Here is a 22129-nt window from a genome sequence, read left to right as displayed (position 1 = left end):
AGACCATAGAACCCACTGAATCAAAATCTCAGCAGTGAGACCCAGGCATCTTTATATTTAGCAAGCTCCTTAGGTGACTCTGATACTCTTTAAACTTTTTGAGCCAGCCACGTGGTTGATGGTGTTTGGGTAACAGAAACCACTACAATGTTTTCTTTATTGTATTCTATCCTATACCGGTCTATACAACATCTCAGGAAGTATGTATAGGAGGTATGTAGGGATCCACATGTGTATCTAGAGACATACTAGTCTCTTAATTATGTATATGTTGAGATGTGCCTACAGAGAAATATTATCTTAAATCATAGTAAACATTGAGCATTTGTATGTTTCAGGCACTCTTCATTCATTCAATAAATACTTGTTAAGAGCCCACTATGGGCCATCAGAAAATGAAACAAAAGTCCCTGTCTTCAGAGAGCATATATTTTAGTGGAGGGACATCAACAGTAAAATTCAATAAGGCAATTACATGCTGAGGAGTGCCATGGCAAGAAGTAAAACGAGAAAGGGATGTCCACCACCAGGGGTGGGGCCAAATGGCATTTTCAATAGGATGGCCGGGAAGCCTCAAGGGAGGGGAGGAAGTGAGCTCTGTGGATATTTGGAGCACAACTGTTCCAGGTTTGGGGAGCAGGAAGTGCCAAGACCTGAGCAGGAACATTCTTGGTGGCTTCAGGAGACGGCACGGAGGCCGGGGGCTGGGATGCAAGAAGGAGACGCCATCCGAGAGGCAGGGGATGGACTGAGGCGTGGCTCTTGTGGGGGCCTGTGCGCCGCTGGAACTGTTTCTCTTTTGCTCTGAGGGAGACGGGAAGGGTTCTGAGCCCAAGAATGACAGTCAGACAGGTTTTAATGGGATCACTCCAGCCAATAGGAAGAGGCTGCTGGGGGCGGGCAAGGCTGGAACAAGGGATGAGTTAGGAGGCCAGTGCGGTAACCCAGGTGGGTGGAGGTGGTGAGCACGACGGAGCTTGCAGGGCGCTCTGAAGGCAGGGGCAGCAGGTCTGCCGACGGCTTGCAGGTGGGACGCGTGAGGGCTGCCCTGGGAGGTTTCCCGGGATGCCGGCTGCATTGGCTGGGCTTACTCTGCGGCTAGATTTGGTTCTGGATGTGCGTCATCCTTCAGTTCCAAGAAAATAGCATATTTTTGTTTTTAAAACATATATTGAACAGTTAAATTTTGTAAATTCGTTGTGTGTCCATAAAACCTCTTACGGAGCAGTCAGGGCAGTCTGGCCGTAGTGGGCCCTTCCCCAGGATATTGGCAAACGGGAACCAGACCCACAGTGACATTTCTTCCTGACATGTACGAAAGCTGCCTTTCCCGACAACAAATAGATTCTGGATAGAATAATGAGTAATATTTCTTGTTCAGCACTTTTATGTAAATCCTCAAAAAATCCTTTCTAAGGCTGATAGTGGATGATATTAACCCCTATTTGGAGATTCAGGAACCTGAGATCTAGAAAGGGTAAGAAATGTTACAAGGATGTATTCTGCTAGATCAGATCTTGTATTTTATGGCTTCCTCCTGTTGACTGTGTGGTCTGATGTGTAGTGACCGGACCTCAATCCGGGGAATGGAAGTGTGTGCGCACATGTCGTATGCACGTGCACGTATGCCTATGCGCACATGCACGCAAAGGAATCACACTTGGGTTCCTAAGTTCAATGATCTAGCAAGGGAATTGGAACTGATTGTTCAAACCTTCTAAAATTCAGGCCTCCTGCTTCCTTTCTTTTTCTCTCTTCCTTCTCTCTCTGTTCATTCGGCCATTTTTTTCCCCGAATAGTAATTTTTACTGAATGGTGCGATAGGAAAATAAACAATACAGAAGTCACATTAGGTAGTGTAGAGAACAATTTTAATAGAAGTTGCGGCAGGGAATGAAGTCAAAATTAGCACTAAAATGGAATTCTCAGTTCCTGATGGATTTCAGCTTGCTTTGCTTTCCTGATGCTTGGTTCCTGTAAAACAAGTTTGGTTATGTTGTGTAGCGAATAAGGCTGAGCTCCTTTTGCTTTGCTGAACAAGCCGTGATGTACCAGGATGGCTGCGAGCAGCGCCTGGGCCAGGTAGCAGCCTTTCATGCATATGTGTGTTTCAGTTTGCAGTGATGACCTCACCCACAAGTTCAAAGGTTTCACCGTGATGAACGAAGCAGAGAGATATGAGGCTCTCAGACACTGTCGCTATGTGGATGAAGTCATTAGAGATGCTCCGTGGACACTCACTCCAGAGTTTCTGGAAAAACACAAGGTACTTACTCTTCCATGTTCCCTTAGTAGCAGAATTAGAGTCTGATTCAGCAGCTTACATGCAGAAAGCCCAGGGACTTCCACTCTTTAAAAGAGGTAACATCAGGAATGTCATCTGGTGTCACTTGATACAGCACAGGTCTTCTGCCCAGGACTGGGGATTGATAGCCTCTCACTTCCTCACTGTGGGTGCTAGAGCTAGACCACCCACGTCCAAATACGTCCTCTATGCCTTCCTAACTGTGGGACCTTGAGCAGGATATTGAACTCACTTACCTAAACTGTAAACTTGGGTGATGCCGGTACTTCTCCCGTGGGGCTGTTTTGAGAATCTAATGAGATCCTGTAAGTAAAACCCTTTGAACACTGGCTGGCCCATAGCCAGAGCTCCAAAACGTCATTGTCATTACCACCACCATCATTATTGATGCTTGTATATTCATAGGCATCCTTTTTCAAGGAACAAATGAACACGCATTATATCCAGCAGGGCACAGGTCAGCCTTTAAGGAAAGAACTTTGTAGATATGATTTTGTGACCCTGAGACTCCTACTGATACAAGATTTTTATTAGTTGAAAACATGAGAATTTCTTTTGATCTGCATGAAATTACGTGCTTTGTATCTCCTTACCAGCCCCACATTAGGAGCTATTCTTTCCTTTTATAAGCCGTACCAAAAAAAAAAAAAAAAAGAAAAGAAACCCACAAGATGAAGCTGTTCTAAGAGTTTTCTTTTCTATTTTTAAATTCCCGATGCAGAAGAGAAGAGAGAACACTGATAAATGTGCATGGTAATAGCAGAGGAGATAATTTCCCAGCAAGAATAAAAAGCAAAAGGAGAAACTACAATATGATTTACTTCTAGCAATCACTAACACATTTTTACTAAGCATCTATTGTATATTCGACTTGTGCCAGGCATGATGGGGGTACCGACGATGGTAGTAGTGGCCGCCCTTTATTATTCACCATGTGCCGGGCACTGTGCTGAGGGCTTTGCTCCTACATGAATTGCATTCAATCTCACGGCTAGCCTGAGACTTTGTCGTCATCGTTGTTATGTATTGGAGAGGAGGAGGAACTAAGTTTGAGTACTAAGAATGGATTGAATAATAACATTGATTGAGTGCTTTCTGTGCTCTGGTTAATATTTTTAGCACCTTTCCATCATGACATCATTTAATCCAGTGATTCTCAGCTGGGCTTGAGTTTGCCCTTAAGGGACATTTGGTAGTGTCTGGAAACATTTTGGTTGTCGCAGCTAGAGGAGGGCTACTGGCATCTAGCGGGTAAAGGCCAGGGCACCCCCCCCCCCCAAGAACGATCCACCTCAAAATGTCACAAGTGCCAAGGTTCAGAAATACTGATTTAATCCTTACCACCAACTTATGACTTCTCTATCTGGCAAGCGGTGGGGCGGGCAGGTGGGACTGCTACTATAAACTTCCTCTCGAGGTGGCGTCAAGCCTCATTACCCAGGGCTTCAAAAGCCGGGCAGCAAGTTTTGATTTGATGGAGTAGGAAACAGGGAGCTAGGGGAGATCAGCAGGAAGAAGGACGACATGAAGAAACCCAGTTAAGAAGGACCTGCCCCCCCCCATGTGACAGAGGGGTGACTTGGAAAGGAGACAGCCTGCAGTGAGGAAGGTCAGGTGCAAGATGGTAGCAGTAGTCAGGTGACAGGGCCCTGGATTTCGTGTAGCAGCCACGGAGAGGACCTGATGGGTGTGTGTGTGTGTAGGGACGTTCACATGCTCACGCACGCACAGGCACACGCCCCAGGCGGCCTTGGGAGCTTTGTGCCTGGAGACTGAAGGAAGTAGGGAAAGAAGGTCAGTTCCAAGGTGTTTAGGGCCTAGGTACACTGGGAAAGTGGAGGTGCCCCTGGGAGGGGACACCAGTTTTTCAGGCTGAATTAAATTTCAAATAGGTTGACTTTATTTTTTTAAAAGATTTTATTTATTTATTTGACAGAGAGAGACAGCCAGCGAGAGAGGGAACACAAGCAGGGGGAGTGGGAGAGGAAGAAGTAGGCTCCCAGTGGAGGAGCCTGACGTGGGGCTCGATCCCATAACACCAGGATCACGCCCTGAGCTGAAGGCAGATGCTTAACGACTGAGCCACCCAGGCGCCCCACAAATAGGTTGACTTTAAAGTGACATCAAGGGGTAGCAAAATAGAAAAGGGTGACTTGGGGCAAATCTGACAAGTTTTCTAGCTTTGGCAGCCTTCTGTCCCAATGGAAGCAGTAGCATGGGCCCCCACCTGCCTAACAAGGTGGTTAGGGAGATCAAATAAGAAAAAAGGTGTGAAATCATTTTTACCACATAAAACATGGCTTGTTGCCATCAGTGGGACAGGAACTAGAGGTTCGGGTTCCTCATCATAGCAAGGGGGATTAAAATCTGAAGCATGGATGAATTCTCTAAGGAGAAAATTTAAAAGCAGAAGGACAGAAGGCCTAGAAAGCCAACTGTCAGAGGAAATGGAGGGACCAGTGAAGGAGACCAACCAATTTAGTTCCCTTTATCTCCTGGAGATGGAGACAGTTGGCAGCACCTTTCAATCAAGGATTCAAGTGCACATTATAAACTCCTTATTTCAGCTCCTTTATTACGACTGCTTTATTTCAAAAGGCATTTGCACACTGGGACGCCTGGGTGGCTCAGTCAGTTGATTGTCTGCCTTCGGCTCAGGTTATGATCCCAGGGTCCTGGGCTCGAGTCCCACAGCGGGCTCCTTGCTCAGAGGGGAGCCTGCTTCTCCCTCTACCTGTTCTCTCGCTCTCTGACAAATCAATAAAATCTTTAAAAAAAAGAGAGAGAGTTTTAAAAAGCATTTGCACACCCACACATGCACATCCATCCCAGTGGTGACATCACGCCTCTCTCTCCAACAGATTGACTTTGTGGCCCACGATGACATTCCCTACTCTTCTGCCGGCTCTGATGATGTTTACAAGCATATAAAGGAAGCAGGTGAGTTCCCCTGTGCTCGCCTGTCCACTGCATTATGAACATCAGGTTTAATAAGAGACCTCTGCCCTAGTCTTGCAGCATATACATGGAAGGCACTGGAATTTCAGATGTCTGCCAAGTAGCCTTTACAAGCTTCTGTTGACATGTGCTAAGGCTCCGTCGTAGGACAGGCACCATGTAGGTATTTGGAGAATTAATTTGAGCACCAAAGGACTCTTTGCCATACCACGACTACACCAGCTTTTAGTGCGTGGCTCAATTTTAGGGCTCATCAAACTAAAATCATAGGACTCTATTATTTAAAGGGCATTTTCCTCATTCACATTTAGGTCCTCAGAATGAAATTATTTTATACTTCCAAGAAAGTTCCTTCCAGAAGACAGATAACTGGGTAATTAACGATCTGGGCTCCTTGTCTCTAGAGTCAGTCCTGCCATCTGTCGTCCTATCACATGTTCGTCATACCCTCAGGTACCACACACAGAGGCAAAAAGAGAGAATGGGTAAATGTTGGGGAAATCACATAAAATATTTCCTTCCCCAAACTGTTAAGCGCCATTGTAGGCGGCAGACATGGTGCCCAAGCTATGGACGTTGTCCCAGCTGTCACAAAGTATGTCTTTGAAGGTCAGAGACTAGTCTGCCCCAGGGTGTTATTGGGGGGGGGCGCTGGAGAGTGGTGGGTTTCCTTCCACTGCAGACTCCCTGGGGTTCATTTCTTGGCCAAGTTCTCTGTTTCTATTCCTTTGCCGCTGAAGACTTGAGGGAAATCACTGTTGGGCATCGTAGCAGATCTGTGGTTTCCAGCCTCAGCGGGATTCTTGATGTTCCTTGATGACATTGACCTTCCTGCCCTGATGTACCCGCAACTCTTTGCACCCTCGCCTCCTCGCCTGCGTCCTGAGGGGCAGGGGTAGGTGTTCTGTCCCAGGCTGACTTCTTTACCTGGACCCACCTCCTCCCTTCCTTGAAGCCCGTCTGCTTCATTCTTCCTCTCTTGGCGGTGCAAGCTTCTCACTCTCCAGCTGGTTCTTCTCAGCTTACTGTTGTTTGACAGTCTACAAAAACAAGACAAACTAAACCCTTCTTCTGCGCTCCCTCTCCCTTCTCCAGTCCCGTCCTTGTTGCGTCGTCCCTTGCCGGCCCCACGCAGGCGTACCTCCGTGTCATTCCTCAGCTACCTGTGCGTGACTCCTGTCCCATCCTCCCTCGGTTCTCTCATGACCTTCGGACCACCCAACCCAGAGGCCTCTTTGCTGTCCTCTGGACCTAACAACCCTGCTGACCACTCTCCTCTCCCAGGTGCTCTTGTCCTCTACTTCTGGGACAGTTCTGGGACCTTCTCTTTCCCTTCAGTCTCTCTCACCACTCCTGGGGTTTGTGATTGGGTCTCTGGCCCTTGGCCCTGCCCAGCCCCTCCGTCTTGCTAGCCTGGGCTCTGCACCGCCTTGCTCAGGCCCTAAACTCCAGGCACATGGAGTTCATCCCGGGGCCCAGACACACCCCCATTTAATGCCTCGGTTCCAGCTCTTCTCTGGGCTTGGCACGCCCTTCCTCTGAGCTGCTACTCCTTTCCATGCCCAGTTGAGGGGCTAGCCCTTGACATGCCCCCTCTCCCTGCGGCATAATTCAGCAGCACTACCCTCCTCCAACCCTCCTCAGATACTCTTTGCAAATGGATCTTCTTTTCAGCCCCCTTTTGATGGCATCCTGATAGTGTGTGTGTGTGTGTGTGTGTGTGTGTGTGTGTGTGTGTGTGTCCGTCCCTAGCTAGAATGAAGTGCCGTGGTCTACGCCATGTCTCGCCCATCTTCACATCCCCAGCATAGTCCCTGGTACATGTGTAGTGCTCGTTCCGAGCTAGCTAAGCAAGAGGGTGCTTTTTTTTTTTAAGATTTTATTTAATTTATTTATTCGACAGAGAGAGAGACAGCCAGCAAGACAGGGAACACAAGCAGGGGGAGTGGGAGAGGAAGAAGCAGGCTCATAGCGGAAGAGCCTGATGTGGGGCTCGATCTCATAACGCCGGGATCACGCCCTGAGCCGAAGGCAGACGCTTAACCGCTGTGCCACCCAGGCGCCCCCAAGAGGGTGCTTTTAATGGAGTATGATGGGGAGTCAGCTTAGGACGGAGGTCTTCTGTCTGCAAGGACTCGTCCCACCGAGCAGGGAGTAGAGCCGTTTACCTAGATAATTTGGGCACGCACTCTGTCTTGTAGGGTTTTTCAAATTACTTAGATTAAGGGGGCAGTTTGGGGGTAATTATATCAACCCTTGCATCCAATCTGTTTGCTTTCCATTGGTACCATGGCCCCTGAGTCCTTCACCCCTTTATTAAAGGGAGATGCTGACGACCTGTACTAAATTACTCCAAACCACCGTAGCCTCAAAAAATCTCAGGGAAAGATAGGAGGGTTTGCCATTTGACTTGTTTCAAAAATAACTGTGATCTGAATGAAAGATCTTAAAATTGTATCTGTGAATTTGCATTTTTCTCGCTCTATCTTACAAAAGGCAAATAATCTAAATCACAAATTATAGGTGCTTTTGGGGCAGATGTATAATGGGAAAATCGTCTCTGCTGTACACCCACTACCCAACACTTGTTATTTTCCTGAGCTCAGGTTTTCAGTCATTGTCACAGGGTTTCCTATAATCACCTAAGAATTAAAATAGTCATTACTAGGATTTTTTAAATACCCAGCCTCCCCAGATTCTGTCCACTTGGATTATTTGAAAAGACAGATGGGGCAAAGGTGATTACTTCTGTCCTTACAGGGTTACCTGGTTTTTCTGACCCTAAAAATGGAGATATCCAGGATGGAGGGAGGCAGTATAGTAGCTGAATTCCTTGGGTTCTCCATCCACCCTCCTTCCTCACGCTACCTTCCGTAACCCTCCCATAAGCCTACTGCTGCCTGAGAATCTTGGGGCAGCGAAGAGTTTGAGGAAAGGATGGGCTGGAATTGGTGTTTAAGCGCAGGTGCACACATAGATTTGTAATGGCTTGGTTCGTTTTCTGCTGCTTTGCTTTCGATCGACGCCTCTTCCGTTGGCACCGTCACAGCCCTGCACACCCTCCGCTGGCCGGTAAGCCGTTCTCTGGCGTGTCTAGACGCTCCCGTCTCATGAGTTACCGCCTGCCTTACTGAGAGAGTTCGAGAAGTCGAATATCCCCATTATACTGGAGCTGCCCCCATCGGCGCCGTCTTCCCTGTTCCCGGGACCACTGGAGCTCCTCCCGTGTTGGTCCCGCCATCGCTTACATCCGGCCTGCTGCCGCTACAGGCTTTTCCCGGTACTTACCAATCTCTAGACTCCTGAGGTAGGATGGGTTCCTGAGCGTCACAAACCCAGTCTCCTGGCCCCTCCTTGGCATCACCGCCAGTTCCTGGTAGGACTGGTACTTGAACAGCCCCCGTGATGGGGGAGCTCCTACCTCCCAAGGCAGCACATTCCATCTTTGGACAGCGTTGCCCGTCACTGGTGAATTCATGAATTCTCTGAGTGTGTCCAACAAGCCAGGAATTGTTGGAGGGAGGATGGGCTACAACTATGAATAAGACGTAGCCCTCACCCAGTGGAGGGAGCGGAGACAGACATAAGTCATTACATCACAATATTATAAGGCTCTGGAGGGGTCAGGGAGGCATGTCCGAAGGTGGGGGGCTATGAAGACGGGCAGCGTGTTTGGAGAAAACCAGTGCTCATCTACTATAGGGTGGAGAGGTGAGAGCAGAGATGGAGATTGGCAGGATGGGGTCGTTTAGACTGAATATGTCACATGGAGCCGGATGCCATCCAGAGTCCGGGAAGTGCCCTGAGCAGGTCTCTTGTGGGGGAAGGATCAACTGGGTAGGAGGCCAGGAGTCATTTCTGTAGCTGAACCTAAAAACCACGCCTGACGCTGACAGTAAGTCAGACCCTTCTAGGCTTGCACTGGGACTATGTAGAATCCACTTTGAGGCTTTTTCTCCTGGGGTGATCCACAGTTTGGGGGCCTGTGTGTTGGCCCGACATGGAGTGGGGAACTGGTTCTTGCCGATCTTTCGTCGTGTGATATCAGACCCGCTCTGCCATCATCTGTGGCTCTCAGGCCCCCTTCGTAGCCTTCTGACATTTCTCGGCACCTCCCTCCCCACCCCACCAACCCCCTCTTGCTTCAGCCTCTGCTGCAGGATCCCTTCCCTCTGCTGCCAGTGGCGGCTACCCAGCGGTCATGCTGATTGCTCCGCTACCTCCAGTGTTCCTCCGGAGGGCCCTGAGAACTTTATAAAAGTTCCCTGTAATCTACTGGAGGGCTGTTGGGGGAGCCATGTCAGTTCTGGAGGTAAACAGGGTACCAGCCCCTGTGCTCTGCCCCTCCCTATTTTTGAGAGAGAGAGAGAGAGAGAGAGAGAGAATCTTAAGCAGGCTCCACGCTCAGTGTAGAGCCTGACACGGGGCTCAGTCCCATGACCCTGAGATCAGGACCTGAGCCAAAATCAAGAGTCAGACGCTTCACCAAATGAGCCACCCATGTGCCTGCCTCTGTGCTCGGGGCTTTCTAATGCGATCTCTCACCTGTCCCTGCCCCTGCGGTTTGACTCTGGTTTGGGCAACGGACAGGCCCTGCTCACATTTTCTCACTTCCACTGTTCCCCTCCTTATCCCTCTCTGGGTTCTTTCCCCTCAAGACAAGGAGGGGCTTTTCTTCTGCCTGGAGGACAGGAAGCTGCACTGGGTTAATTCCAGGCTTGCCTCACTCCAAGGCCTGCAGGAAAACATTCTGTACTCGGAGTCCACTCAGCCTCCGGTTCTTCATAATTAAAGGGGCACTTCTGGGATTTAGAAAACCCTTTCTGTAGTCCTCAAAGCGTGGCTCTTTCAAGTGAAAGCCTAACCTCTGATAACTATTCTTTCTGAAATGAGCCTTCAAAAGAGCCAGGTTTAGAAGTCAAAAGCTGCATGTAGTCTCCTGTATTCTCAGCTCTGGTTACTTTCCCCTGAGGTGATGGAGGTCTTCACGTCAGTGGGAGTGGGGCCTCAGGACAGACATCATCCCCAGAAATGAAAACAGCACTGGATAATATTTCAGAAAAGTATTCCGTGATCTATAATATACTTAGTCTCTCTGATGGTGTTTTTGTGGTTCAGACGTCTTTGTGGCAGCCGGGGAATCTCCATGCTGCCCCCAGCAGGGCTAGTGGTCAGGTCTGTACCGTGTTCTCAGAAAGGCCTCCCTCCCTCAGTGGTGAGGAGCACTGGGTGAGAATGGAAGGCCTGACATTCTCAGATCCCAATGTTGTTTGTAAGGCATTCCAAGAAAGGAAACCCCACACTTGGAAACGTTCAGACTTGGAAGGCTGCTGAAGAACATGGCAGGAGTAGGAGGGGAGAAGGAGGGGAGAAACTGGCTGATGAATCAGTTACATGGAGATGGCTTAAGGCATGGAGCGATGGTTACCTTTCTAAGTCTTTGTAAGATCTGAGCTGTGAGCTGGCTGCTCCTTCCCTAAAATTGCCATGAAGGACCTGGTATAGACCAGTGCTTGTCAAATGCAAATGTGACTACAGATCCCTACAGGATCTTGCTTTCCCTCCCCTCCCCCCACCCCGTACAGTTAACGTGCGGTGTTATGTTAGTTTCAGGTGCACAAGATAGTGAGCCAACAATTCTATACATTACTCAGTGCTCGTCATCATAAGTGTACTCTTAATGCCCTTCACCTGTTTTCCCCATCCCTCCCCACCTGCCCTCTGGTAACTGTCTGATTGTTCTCTATAGTTAAGTCTATTTCTTGATTTGTCTTTGTTTCTTTGTTCATTTGTTTTGTTTCTTAAATTCCATATGTGAATGAAATCGTATGGTATTTGTCTTTCTCTGACTTACTGCACTTGGCATTATACCCTCTAGATCCATTCATGTTGTTGCAAATGGCAAGATTTCATTCTTTTTTCTAGCTGAGTAATATTCCATTGTACATATACACATCTTTATCCATTCATCTATCAGTGGACACTTGGGCTGTTTCTATATCTTGGCTATTGTAAATAATGCCGAAATAAACAATAGGGGTGCATATATCTTTCTGAATTAGTTTTTGTATTCTTTGGGTAAACACCCAGTAGTACTATTACTGGATCCTATGGTAATTCTATTTTTAATTTTTTGAGGAACCTCCAGTCTTTTCCACAGTGGCTGTACCAGTTTGTATTCCCACCAACAGTATACGAGGGTTCCTTTTTTTCCACATCCTCGCTCACACCTGCTGTTACTTCTGTTTTCGATTGCATCCATTCTGAAGGGGTGAGCTGCTATCTCAGCGTGGTGTTGCTTGGCATTTCTGATGAGGAGCGATGTTGAGCATCTTTTCATGTGTCTGTTGGTCATCTGGACGTTGTCTTCATGTCTTCTGCCCATTTTTAGTTGGATTGTTTTTTGGTGTTGAGTTTTTAAGTTCTTTATGTATTTTGGATGCTAAACCCTTAGGGGATATGTCATTTGCACATAAGTGCTCCCATTCAGTAGGTTATCTTTTTGTTTTGTTGGTTGTTTCCTTCACCGTGCAGAAGCTTTTTATTTTGATGTAGTTCCAATAGTTATTTTTGCTTTTGTTTTCCTTGCCTTAGGAGACATACTGCAGGATCTTTTTAAATGCAGATTTGGGTTCAGTAGGTCCGATGAGACCTGAGATCCCCATTGGAAATGGGCTCCTAGGTTCCACAGACCTCACTTAGAGCAGCAAGAATCTGGACCGGGTATCTGGTTTACCCAGGGTGAACCGAATCTGAGTTTCCTGGGGGCACAGTTTCTCAGCGACCTTGTAAACACATGCATTCAGTGGTGCTTTATTTCTGGGTGAGTAGCCTCTAGTGAGCTAAGAAAAAGTTGCCTTCCCGATTTTAGGGTATAGGAACAGGTCCAATATTTTCCTAACTCAAAACGATCCAGCGCCCTATTGTTGCATAACAAATTACTCCCACAGTTACTGGCTTAAAAGAGCCACTTTATTTTGCTCGTGTTTTTGTAGGGCAGGATTCCGGCAAGGGCTTGCCTGGGTGGTTTTTGCTTGGGGTCTCAAATGGTTGTACTCAGCGGTTGACTGGGGCTGCCGTCATCTGAAGCCCCTTTGGGCTGGGGGGCCGAGATGGTGCCTTTGTCTGGCTTGCAGTGGGTGGTGGTGCTTGACAGGGAGCTCAGGCGGGGTGGACGCTGCAGCGCCTACCTGTGGCCTCTCCATGTTGCGGGGCTACGTTACCGGGGTGTGCGTCCCAGGGGGAGGCATTTGGAGAGTTAGCGATCTTGACAGAAGCCTCAAGGCTTCTTGGGCCCTAACCTTGGAAGTCTCCGAGTGTCACTAATACCACATTCTCTTTGTTACGGGCGAGTCATCCCAGGGGACGGGGATTGTGCCCGTCTTCCATCTGCCCCGGTCCCCATCTTCAGACCGAATATCAGTCTGATATTCTACTTGCCCTGGGAGCATGGGCGGAAGACTACGTGTGCCTCCTCTCCCGCACAGGTCCATTGCTCTGCTGGTCCCTCACCAAGGGAGAGCCACGGCAGAGAAGGCCAGGGTGTTGATCCTGAGACAAAGACGCTCAGAAGCGGCCTAAGCATCCGCATAGGACTTTCCACTCGAATTCAGGCCTATGTTGAAAGTCAAAAGTCACTTTAAATGAAGACAGAGATATCGAGGGCATGAATTAAACTTCACAGCACTCTGCTTTGCTTGTCAGAACTACATGTCAAAACCCTCCAGCAAAGCTGGATGAGAGGATGGCGTGCAAATGAGGTAGACTGTCAGGTCCACGGTCCTCGTCCTCCTGCTAACGTGGCCCCTACTGCTGTCGAAAGGTTCCTTCATTAACATGTGCTTGGCTGCCGCTTAAAATAGCTCCATAACCAAACACTGCAATTCGGAAAAGCATGATAAAAAAGGTTCTCTGATCATGCTCATTACTGAATATTTTTAGCAGAGCACTAATTAGGATTTGGAGGAAGCCGGGTGCCTCATTATGTCAGCAGAGGGCTTGGCCTCTTTCAGAGACCTACCTCCCCACCAGCCAAAGCAAGTCTGTCCCCGCCCGCAACTTTCAGTCACTCAGCCACGAAGACCTCACTCTGCAGCTTCACAGAAAGGGTGAGCTCGTGTCACCGGTGCTTAAGTGACTTGCTGAAATCTGCTAGCAGCTGGAGAATCTTCTGCACATTTCACCAGGCAGCAGGGGTGTGGGAAAAGTATCTGCCTGCTGAGAGAGGGGGCACAGTGCTCAGTAGGAGGCTCCCTGCTGCTCCCAAGGTGAGGATGTTATCTCCGCCCCCCGCGTAGGACCACTGAGTGTCCCTCCACCCGCCAGGGCCGCCTGCACAGCTGGGTGGGCTGGGGGCTGTACGGTACAGGTGTTTGGAAGTTCGCACCCTCTGCCTTCCCTTTGGCTTTCTGTGTTCAAGTCCGTATTCTCAAAAGGTGTTAGAAGTTTTGGACTAGTGGTAAACCCCACTCTGTGCTCTGAGCCCCAGAATGTTAGAAACCAGATGCTTTGTCTCACACACCAGCAGCGCCAGCCAGCTGCTACCACGCGTGTGCAGCCGACGTCAGAGGGCTCAGTGGGCCACGCTGGCAGGGGCAGAAGCCTGACGAGTTCATGGAGGAAAGAGAAATAGAACCGGATTTGGAAGGGCACTTAGAGATCAAGAGTCATGTAGTCAGTCATGCAGCAAATGTCCTTACAGTGCCTGCTTGTCACCCGGTGCTGAGATCCGGAGGAGAGCCCTGCAGGAGCAGTGCCTTCCCTCGCGTAGCTTGCCGTCAAGCGTCAAGCGGGGAAGGCCTTGCTGGAGAAGCTGCTTTATGAAGGCTTTGGAATGTTTGAAGGAAAAGAGCAGTGACCATGGGAGGGAATAAGAAGCCAGAAGAGCCAGCCCGGGGGGTTGAGAGATTTCTTGGAGGAAGTGACGCCAAAGGTGAAACCCAGCGGATGACCAAGAGTTCACCAGGGAGAGAGTGTGTGTGTCGGCGGCAGTGAGGGGAGGGGGCCTGGCGGCTCAGGACAGGGCGCGGTGGGGGGGGGAGCTGGGCAGGACAGCTCGGGAGGATCCAGTGAGAATGGGGCCCCTGCAGGGGCGCGGGGGGGGGGGGGGGAGGCTTGGCTTAGGCAGTGAGGTTGGGGGCGGGTCTGAGAGGAGACCTGAGGGAGCGCAGGGAAGGGGTAAAGCAAGCGGCCACAGAGCCGAGGTATGGATTTGGAGCTAAATCCTGAGGACCGTAGAAAGCCAGGGACAGATGTTGGGCAGCCCTCTGATTTCTATTTCCAAAGACTGCTCTGTGGCTCTTGCTGTGTGTAGACAGGGTTGAGGGAACAAAAATCCACATCGCCGGAGACTGGTTTTGAGGCTCTTGCTGTCATCCTTGAACTAGATGGTGTTAGATGGCTTTAGATGGAGGAGGATGGAAAAAAGTGGGTGAATCGGGGAGCCTTTTAGGAAGTAGACTGGTGAGCGGAAGGAGATTGATTGGACTTGGGGAGTGAGGGGGAAGGAAGTGGCACAGATGAGCCCAAAGTCATCTTGTCCGGTCACCTCATTTCTCAGTTTTGGACACTGAGGTTAAGTAACCTGACTTCTGCGGCATGAGTCTTGCCCAAGTCTCCAAACTGAGACCCCAGCCTCGTCCTTAGGCCCTGTCTGTCTGTCACGCCATCCCACCCCTGATATTTCTGACTGGCCGGGATCATACTGGGTAGAAATCCCCCAATTGTCAACAGGTCATTTCAGTTGACAACGGAGGTGTAAGCATGAACCACATTCTTGCCCCGGTTACACTTGCGGCCTCTCTATAGCCCTCCGTTGGAGCACCCAGATACAGCTCAGAGGGCAGTAAGGAATTCGAGAACTTGGCATCCTCTGTGCTTGGCTTTACTCACTCCCACCTGTTCTAGAGGAAAGGGTCCCGAGTGGTGAAGGCACCCTCCAGAGTAGACTACTGTGAGGGAGATAAAATCTTCTAGCAGCCCAAGGGCATGTCTTCAATCCAGAGACAACAAACTCATACCTTTTGCGTCTTTTCCTCAGTAGAATGTGACGCAGACTTCCTTAGGGAAGCAGGGGACTCGCCCGCCTCACTGGTGACTCTCTAGTCACTTACTTACTTAATTTGCATTTATCGAGCACCTTCCATGTGCCAGAAAAGGGCACTGAGCTGGGGGCTGGCAGTCGAGGCATGATCTCTACTTTGCAAATGTTCCCTTTTGCCAAGGAGACAGGTATTTAAAATGCTTTTGTTCACGGAAGACACGTTTGTGTCCTTGAGGTTGTGGCTTCTGTCAGGTGATGTCAGGAGACTTGCTAGAGACACCACCTTGAAGTTGGGCCCTGCGGGAGGAGGAGGAAGGCTGCAGCCGGTGTGAGCAGGGAAGGGCGATCAGAGGCGGAGAGGAAAGACGTGGCCCGAACGAATGCCAGGAGCCCCCAGGGCCAGGGCGCCGGGCAGGCAGGAAGTGCCGGGAGCTGGGCCCGGAGCAGCCGGCTGGCGCCCTGCAGAAGCCTCGCTCCCACACCCAGGGGCCGCAGCTCTGTCCTGGAAACGAGAGCTCGGACGGAAACCGGGGCAGCTGAGACCATCTCACTTTTTCTCCTCTTTACTCTTTGAACAGGAATGTTCGTTCCAACGCAGAGAACGGAAGGCATCTCAACATCAGACATCATCACCAGGATCGTCCGTGACTATGATGTGTATGCCCGACGCAACCTCCAGAGAGGGTACACAGCCAAGGAGCTAAATGTCAGCTTTATAAATGTAAGTGTGCCCCCCCCCCCGACGACCACCACACACACCAGCCCTGCCACCATTCGTTGAGTGCTTGCTGTATGCCTCGCAGTGTTCTTTTTTTTTAAGTTTTAATTTAAATTCCAGTGCCACACAGTGTTCTTGATGCAGTGTATTTATTGTCCCAATTCAGTCCGCGCAACGACCCAGTGATGTGTTATCCCCATTTACAGATGGAGAAACCAGAGTCCAAAGTCCACCAAAGCACACGGTAGTGAGCTCCTTGTTTTATAAAGGAGCTGCCTCCCTTCCTCTTGCTCCAGCCTCCCTCTGTTAGAGTTCTCAGACTTAACTGAAGGGTGTCTGGGAGAGCTGCCCTCGAGAAAGGCAAGCATTGTCTTCTGCTCAAAGGGAGGGAAGGAAGGCAGAGGCAATGAAAAGCGAAACCCAGAGACAATGACTTTTAAATCTTCGCTTTATTAAGGCCTTACAGATGCTCATTAGAAACCTTAACGGCCTTTTTTTTTATTGTCCAGAGAAATTACAGATGCTTAAATAAAGCCTAAAGTCGTTGGCTTCCTTTTGTATTTGTGCCGTATTGTTCCCACAGAGCTGCTGTTAGTTTAATAATAGAGCAACTGTTAAAACAATCTTTAAAACAAGCAAAACAGGCTGTTACAAAGCTGAGAGGGCAGTCCAGTTGCTAGAGGTGATGTTAGTGCGTCTGGACAACTGTATTTGCCTGGACTCCAAGGAGATGACAAAATTGATTAAAACAGGAACCCTTCATCCATACAGAACTTCAACACCCCCCCAATAGATTTTCAAAGAGTGATTTTTCTACCAAACTAGATGCTTACAAGTATGTGCAGCCATAACTATCCAGCAGCTTACACAGATCAGTCATCGGTACCTGCGAGATGAGGAGTGGCTTGTTAACTGTCAGTGCTAACTGGTTGTCCTCACGAGGCAGGGAGCATCGGGAGGCCAGACTCTGTGGCTTCACACCAGTCGGGCAACAAAATGGAAAATGTTGGGTTCAAGTGGCCCCAGAACAAGTGGCTGAAAAGAATTCCATCAAAGTGATTATTTGGTATCTTATAGAGAATAAAGCCCTGGTTATTTCAATAAATTAAACTGTCTATTCTTTGAAATTGAATCCAGTCAGCCATCCAAGCATGTCAAACCATTTTCAAAAGTTATTGCTCGTTCTCTTCTAACGGCCTTTAGATAAGCCACTTAGCTCAAGGAACCGTGTAGTCAGCGTGGACGCGTTCACTGCCTTTCTGTGGCAACAAGGCTGGCTGCAGTTCGGAGAGAAAATCGAATGTGCTGGATGGGCACGTCGGTGAAGCACAGAAACTCAGAGGAGGCAGGGACCTGCCAGCGGCCAGTCACCCAGTGCAAGTCCCTGCACTTAGACACAAGTAACGCTGTGCTCAGAGGGGACCTGGCCGAGGTCCCTCAGGCAGAGTAGAGGTGGCTGCCGGTCACTCCAGGCCGCGGCACAGATGGAGCTCACACCCACACTGAGGCTGAGTCAAGTTTGGAAGGTCTGAATCAGGGAATCCTGACCCAGTTCTGCAATTTTGAGGTGTCTCAAAAAATTCTGAGATAGGAACTTGAGTCCCATGTAGTGAAGAAAAAACCTTATTACCCTATGAGGAGAAAATCTATCATGACTTCCTGGAGGGGAAGACCCTTCATCTCCTGTTATTTTCGTGGTTTGACAGCACTCTCATCAGGCAGCGTGATGAAAGGCTTAGGCTGCTTCATCGTAATCAAACAGCCAGCGCACACGGCGTTCTTACTTTTGAATGCCAGGCTTTGTGCCAACCACTTCACGTGCAGAATCTGACCTAATCGTTACAGCAACTTGATGGGGTAGGGATGATAATTATCCCCATTTTACAGAGGCAGAAACTGAGGTTTAGAGGTGGCCTGTGACTTGCCCAACATACAGGGCCTTCCGGGCACACAGGGACAGCATGGCTGCATAAGGGCTATAAGAAGGACAAAATCTCAGTCCAGAGAAGCTGTCAGGATGAAAGCTGTCTTCATCACCAAGGAAATGGATGCAGTTCAGTCAGCTTAATGGAAAACATCATTACAGTGAAAATTATAGGGTCACACATGGCTTTTAAGGCCCAGCCAGTGGCCAATTTCAACCAGTACTGCTTTTAACAATGTCCCAGTAAAACAGAGAACTCGGGCAGACTCTGAGTGACTATTCTATGGACAACCCATACTTTTATCTAAATCCCAGGAGAATTTGGGGGGGGGGGTTGCCCAATAGCTACCTGTAATAAACAGCAAATTTGTATTTTTGGTTCTTATGTAAGTGACTTCAACTCTGAAGCTTACAAGAAAGAGAATATTAAAATCACTTGTATTTCACTTTACGTATCCAAGTAGACTAATGACAAATGACTTTTCTTAGAAGAGATGTGCCTTCCCGTCAATCTAGCCCTTGGAAATAGCAACATCCTGACTCTTCAGGTTAAGAACAAACACAAGTTGAAATAAAATGACCATTAGTGTGAATGACTGGTCTCTCTCATGCCCTCTGGGGTAAATCTCTTTTTTTCTCTTTCCATTTTTGACCAGGAGAAGAAGTACCGCTTCCAAAACCAGGTAGACAAGATGAAGGAAAAGGTCAAGAATGTGGAGGAAAGATCAAAGGAATTTGTCAACAGAGTGGAAGAAAAGAGTCATGATCTAATTCAAAAGTGGGAAGAGAAGTCAAGGGAATTCATTGGCAACTTCCTGGAGCTGTTTGGGCCTGACGGTGCATGGGTATGTAATTATTTCACTTGGCCCTGCAGTGATGGGCATTTTCAGTTTCTCTTCATTTTTGTGGAGCCCCTCAAGTGTGTCCCTTATCTCAGTCCGATAAGTAGCTTCATGCCTGAGTGGCTTCAAGTCATGTCATTTATTTAGTTTCCGCTTTATCCCTCAATACGGCACCCTATAGCACCCAAGGCCAGTTGTAGCCTCTGTTTCAATTTCTTGTCCAGACCTTGAAGCCATTTGGTAATTGTTGAATGTCTGTTACTGCGGAGGTTGGTTTTGTAGCTTATCGTAGTCTCTCAGTTGGAAATCAGGCAAAGCTTGGGGGTGGGAGTCAAGTGGGTCAGTGGTGTCGTGGCATTTGTGTTATGAGATAAAGCTAATGGACTCTTGGATCCACCAGGGGAGAAGGGGGCAAAAGAAACCCAGCCGCCTTGGTCACTTTTTTGGTCAGGTACCTTCCTCTTCCATCACTTGTGAGAGAGAGAGAGAGGTGGGGTGGGGGAGAGAAGAGGTAGGATTTTGTCCTGTATCTGTGCCTGTCATGCCCTGATTTTCCCGTTTTTCCATGGTATACATGTGGTGCGATAAAATGCGCGAGTCTTAGGAGACTGAGACCATGATCTACATCTTAAAACGGAGAGAGAAAGTGCAGAGGCTCTCATCTAAATTCTACAGACAATTTTGAGTGGAAGCTATGAAAAGGGAAAAGAAAATTCTGGAAACCACCTCGTACTCCCTTGGTATTTCTATTGTGCATGTACTTCGAGAGTAAAGAACCAGTATTGTCAGCAGCGTTAATGAGGGTTCTATGAAAGAGATCATTTAAAGCTAGCCTTCCTTTTTAAAACCAAACGAAGCGATTCCATCTGATTTCCTTGATTTTAAGTAGCCTAGATTTCCTATTATGACATGAGAAGTCTCTAACAAAATCCACTTTGGCTTAATTATTTTATTGATGGGTTGTCACTGCTGCCTCTGCTCATTTGAGCTGGTTCATTATAGGATTATCTAAAAGTAAAACACTCAATTAGTAATAGAAAAAGAACAATGTTTGAGAAGTTGGAAGAGATGCTTTGCTTCAAGTCTAGTGGCCTCTAAATGATTATAGAGGTGGGTGTTGTAGGCCAATCAGGTCCTATTGGCTGAGTCTGAGAGGGGTAGAGGGTTTGCAAGGGGCTGCTTGAGCTTTCAATGACTTCTAGAAAGAGCTAGCGATACTGGAGGAGCCAAGTGCTGGGTTCCTTTTCATTCTCCATGGGCCTGTTCAAGTTTTTGGCTCAAATCAGTTTAATTCATGGGCCATTTTGTATACGCACAGTGCTAGGAAGAACGTGAAAAGAAGGTGCAGAACCTGGTCTCTGGGATTCCATGGCATCTAGGACATGAAGTGTAGCATTTCCCGTTAGTTTAATGTGTACTTTAATAGCTCACATTTTCACAACCTATGTTCAGGGGCAGGACAGACAGCTAGTGGTTTTTTAAAAGAAACCATGTGGGTATTCACTTCCTTATAGGGATTCAGAAATGTGTCTCTGCGGAGAAATATGTCTCTGGTATCGTTAACTCAAGGGGGTGGATGTTTTCTCCACTTGGAGCGAACATAGGCAGGAAAGGAATAGAATTTCATAGAAACTTTATAGATTTTCGTTCTTTCAGGCTCCCAGTGAAGGTGAAATAGTAGCTGGAATTGTTCTAGAGGAGTCTGGTGACAGCTAGCTGCGGTGATTTTTAAGAAATGAAACCCAGCTTCGAGTCTGGAGGTTTTTCTTTTTAAAACTTGCTATTAGTGTCAAAACTGTTATTAACATTAATTTACCATATCAGCCAGACTTAGACATTGCTTTTTTTCTGTTGACATTAAAAGTACAGGAATAGTTACAAGGATGTTAAACGCCAAGATAAGTAATTTGCTTTTCATGAATATGCTATTATTATAATAATTCTTTATTTGTGGATTTGGGACTAGAACTCATTTCTTAAAATAGAGGATCTGCATTACCTGCAAATACAGTACTGTTACAAATAACCCCAATTTGGAGAAGTACAAAATAGAAGGATTTAAAGTACAAAACTTCGTACGACAGAACTGGTGTGCAGCTCTGTATGTCGCTTTTTATAGTGGGTTTTCCATAAATGTGTCTGGATTGAACAGACGCATGGGTGCGTGAGAGAGACCTGTTCACAGAACCTTCTGGCATCTGCGGTGATGAGGTTTAATCCTCTGTATTTAGATCTATATTGATATCACTATCCTAAATATAGGTTTGTATAGATATATACCCTTAGCCTTTTATTGCTTATGGTGCTTGGTACAGGACTTGGTACAACTTGGGGTTTGGATCAAATTCAGTTGGCAGAATAGGTTTGCTGGGCCTTCCACAGCATTCTAAAATTTCTTCCCAGGAGGGCATGAACTCTAGTTTGCCATCTGCACACCACTCCGACCTGACCTTCCCGCTGCCCCTGGACACGGAAGTATTTGCGTCTGCTCCTTACAGTAGAGTCTTTCTTACATTCTTCCCCAAGGGACCTGACGCCTGATAGGAAGAAGTGTGACCCAAACCCAAACCCTTCCATTCCAGCAGAGTGCGAAGTGCTGGAGATGACCATGTTGTTACAGTTTAGAAGTTGTATAGCAGGTCAAACCTTTTCCAAAAGCCTTTTTATATCTACTCTACCCATTTTAACCACACAACAAAAGGAGTAGCTGTGTTCTAGATAAAGTAACAAAGGCCTAAGAGAACGATGAAAGTTTTCTACGGTCCCAGGCGTTTGGAGGTACTGGAATGGAGCCTGGGGCCAAGCCTCTTTCTCCTGACCAGCATTGTATCACCCACCATAGGACGGTCCCTGGGAGGCAATCACTTTTCTTCACCCCCCCCTCAGGTCAGGGTATGGCATGGTGGAGAAACAGATGTACCAAAACTGCTCTAAGGCTCTGTGACAAAGCCCATTGCCAAAATGCTGCTTCAGGCCTGCTCATCTAGACTCAGGAGAGGGAGTGTCAGCCTTCCTCTTAAGCAAGCAGAAATCATGGCGTCCCTGGGGATATTATTTATTGGTGAGTAACAAATTCGCCCCCAAATTAGTGACTTAAAAACAACAAATATTATTTCACAGTTTCTGCAAGTCAGGAAGCAGCTTAGCTGGGTGGTTATCATTTAGGGTCCGTCATGATGTTGTAGTCGGGACTTCAGCTGGGGGATCCTCTTCAGCATCTTGTGACTGGGAACAAGGTACCTCAGTTCCCCCCTGCGTGGGCCTTTGCACAGGCTGCCCGCGTGTCTTCATAACAGAGAAGATGGCTTCCCCCGAGTGAGTGATAGAGTATTCAAGAGAA

The 22129-nt window shown here is 48.0% G+C and overlaps 1 protein-coding gene across 5 annotated transcripts in view; it reads left to right on the top strand.

Annotated features, from left to right (window-relative positions):
- PCYT1B (phosphate cytidylyltransferase 1B, choline) overlaps window positions 1-22129 on the top strand; it is a 104315-nt gene that overhangs the window by 50501 nt on the left and 31685 nt on the right. For 4 of the 5 annotated variants that reach the window (XM_026480168.4, XM_057310652.1, XM_057310648.1 and 1 more), the window contains exons 4-7: window positions 2115-2266; window positions 5167-5245; window positions 15884-16026; window positions 18604-18792. In XM_026480168.4, the coding sequence (XP_026335953.1) occupies window positions 2115-2266; window positions 5167-5245; window positions 15884-16026; window positions 18604-18792 (563 nt within the window). The remainder of the gene's footprint in view (window positions 1-2114; window positions 2267-5166; window positions 5246-15883; window positions 16027-18603; window positions 18793-22129) is intronic. The other variant, XM_057310657.1, reaches the window with a different exon arrangement.

Source organism: Ursus arctos, chromosome X (assembly GCF_023065955.2).
Source record: "Ursus arctos isolate Adak ecotype North America chromosome X, UrsArc2.0, whole genome shotgun sequence".
Taxonomy (NCBI): Eukaryota; Metazoa; Chordata; class Mammalia; order Carnivora; family Ursidae; genus Ursus; species Ursus arctos.
The sequence above is the reverse complement of the archived record's forward strand: the minus strand, read 5'-3'. Positions and strand labels throughout refer to the sequence as shown.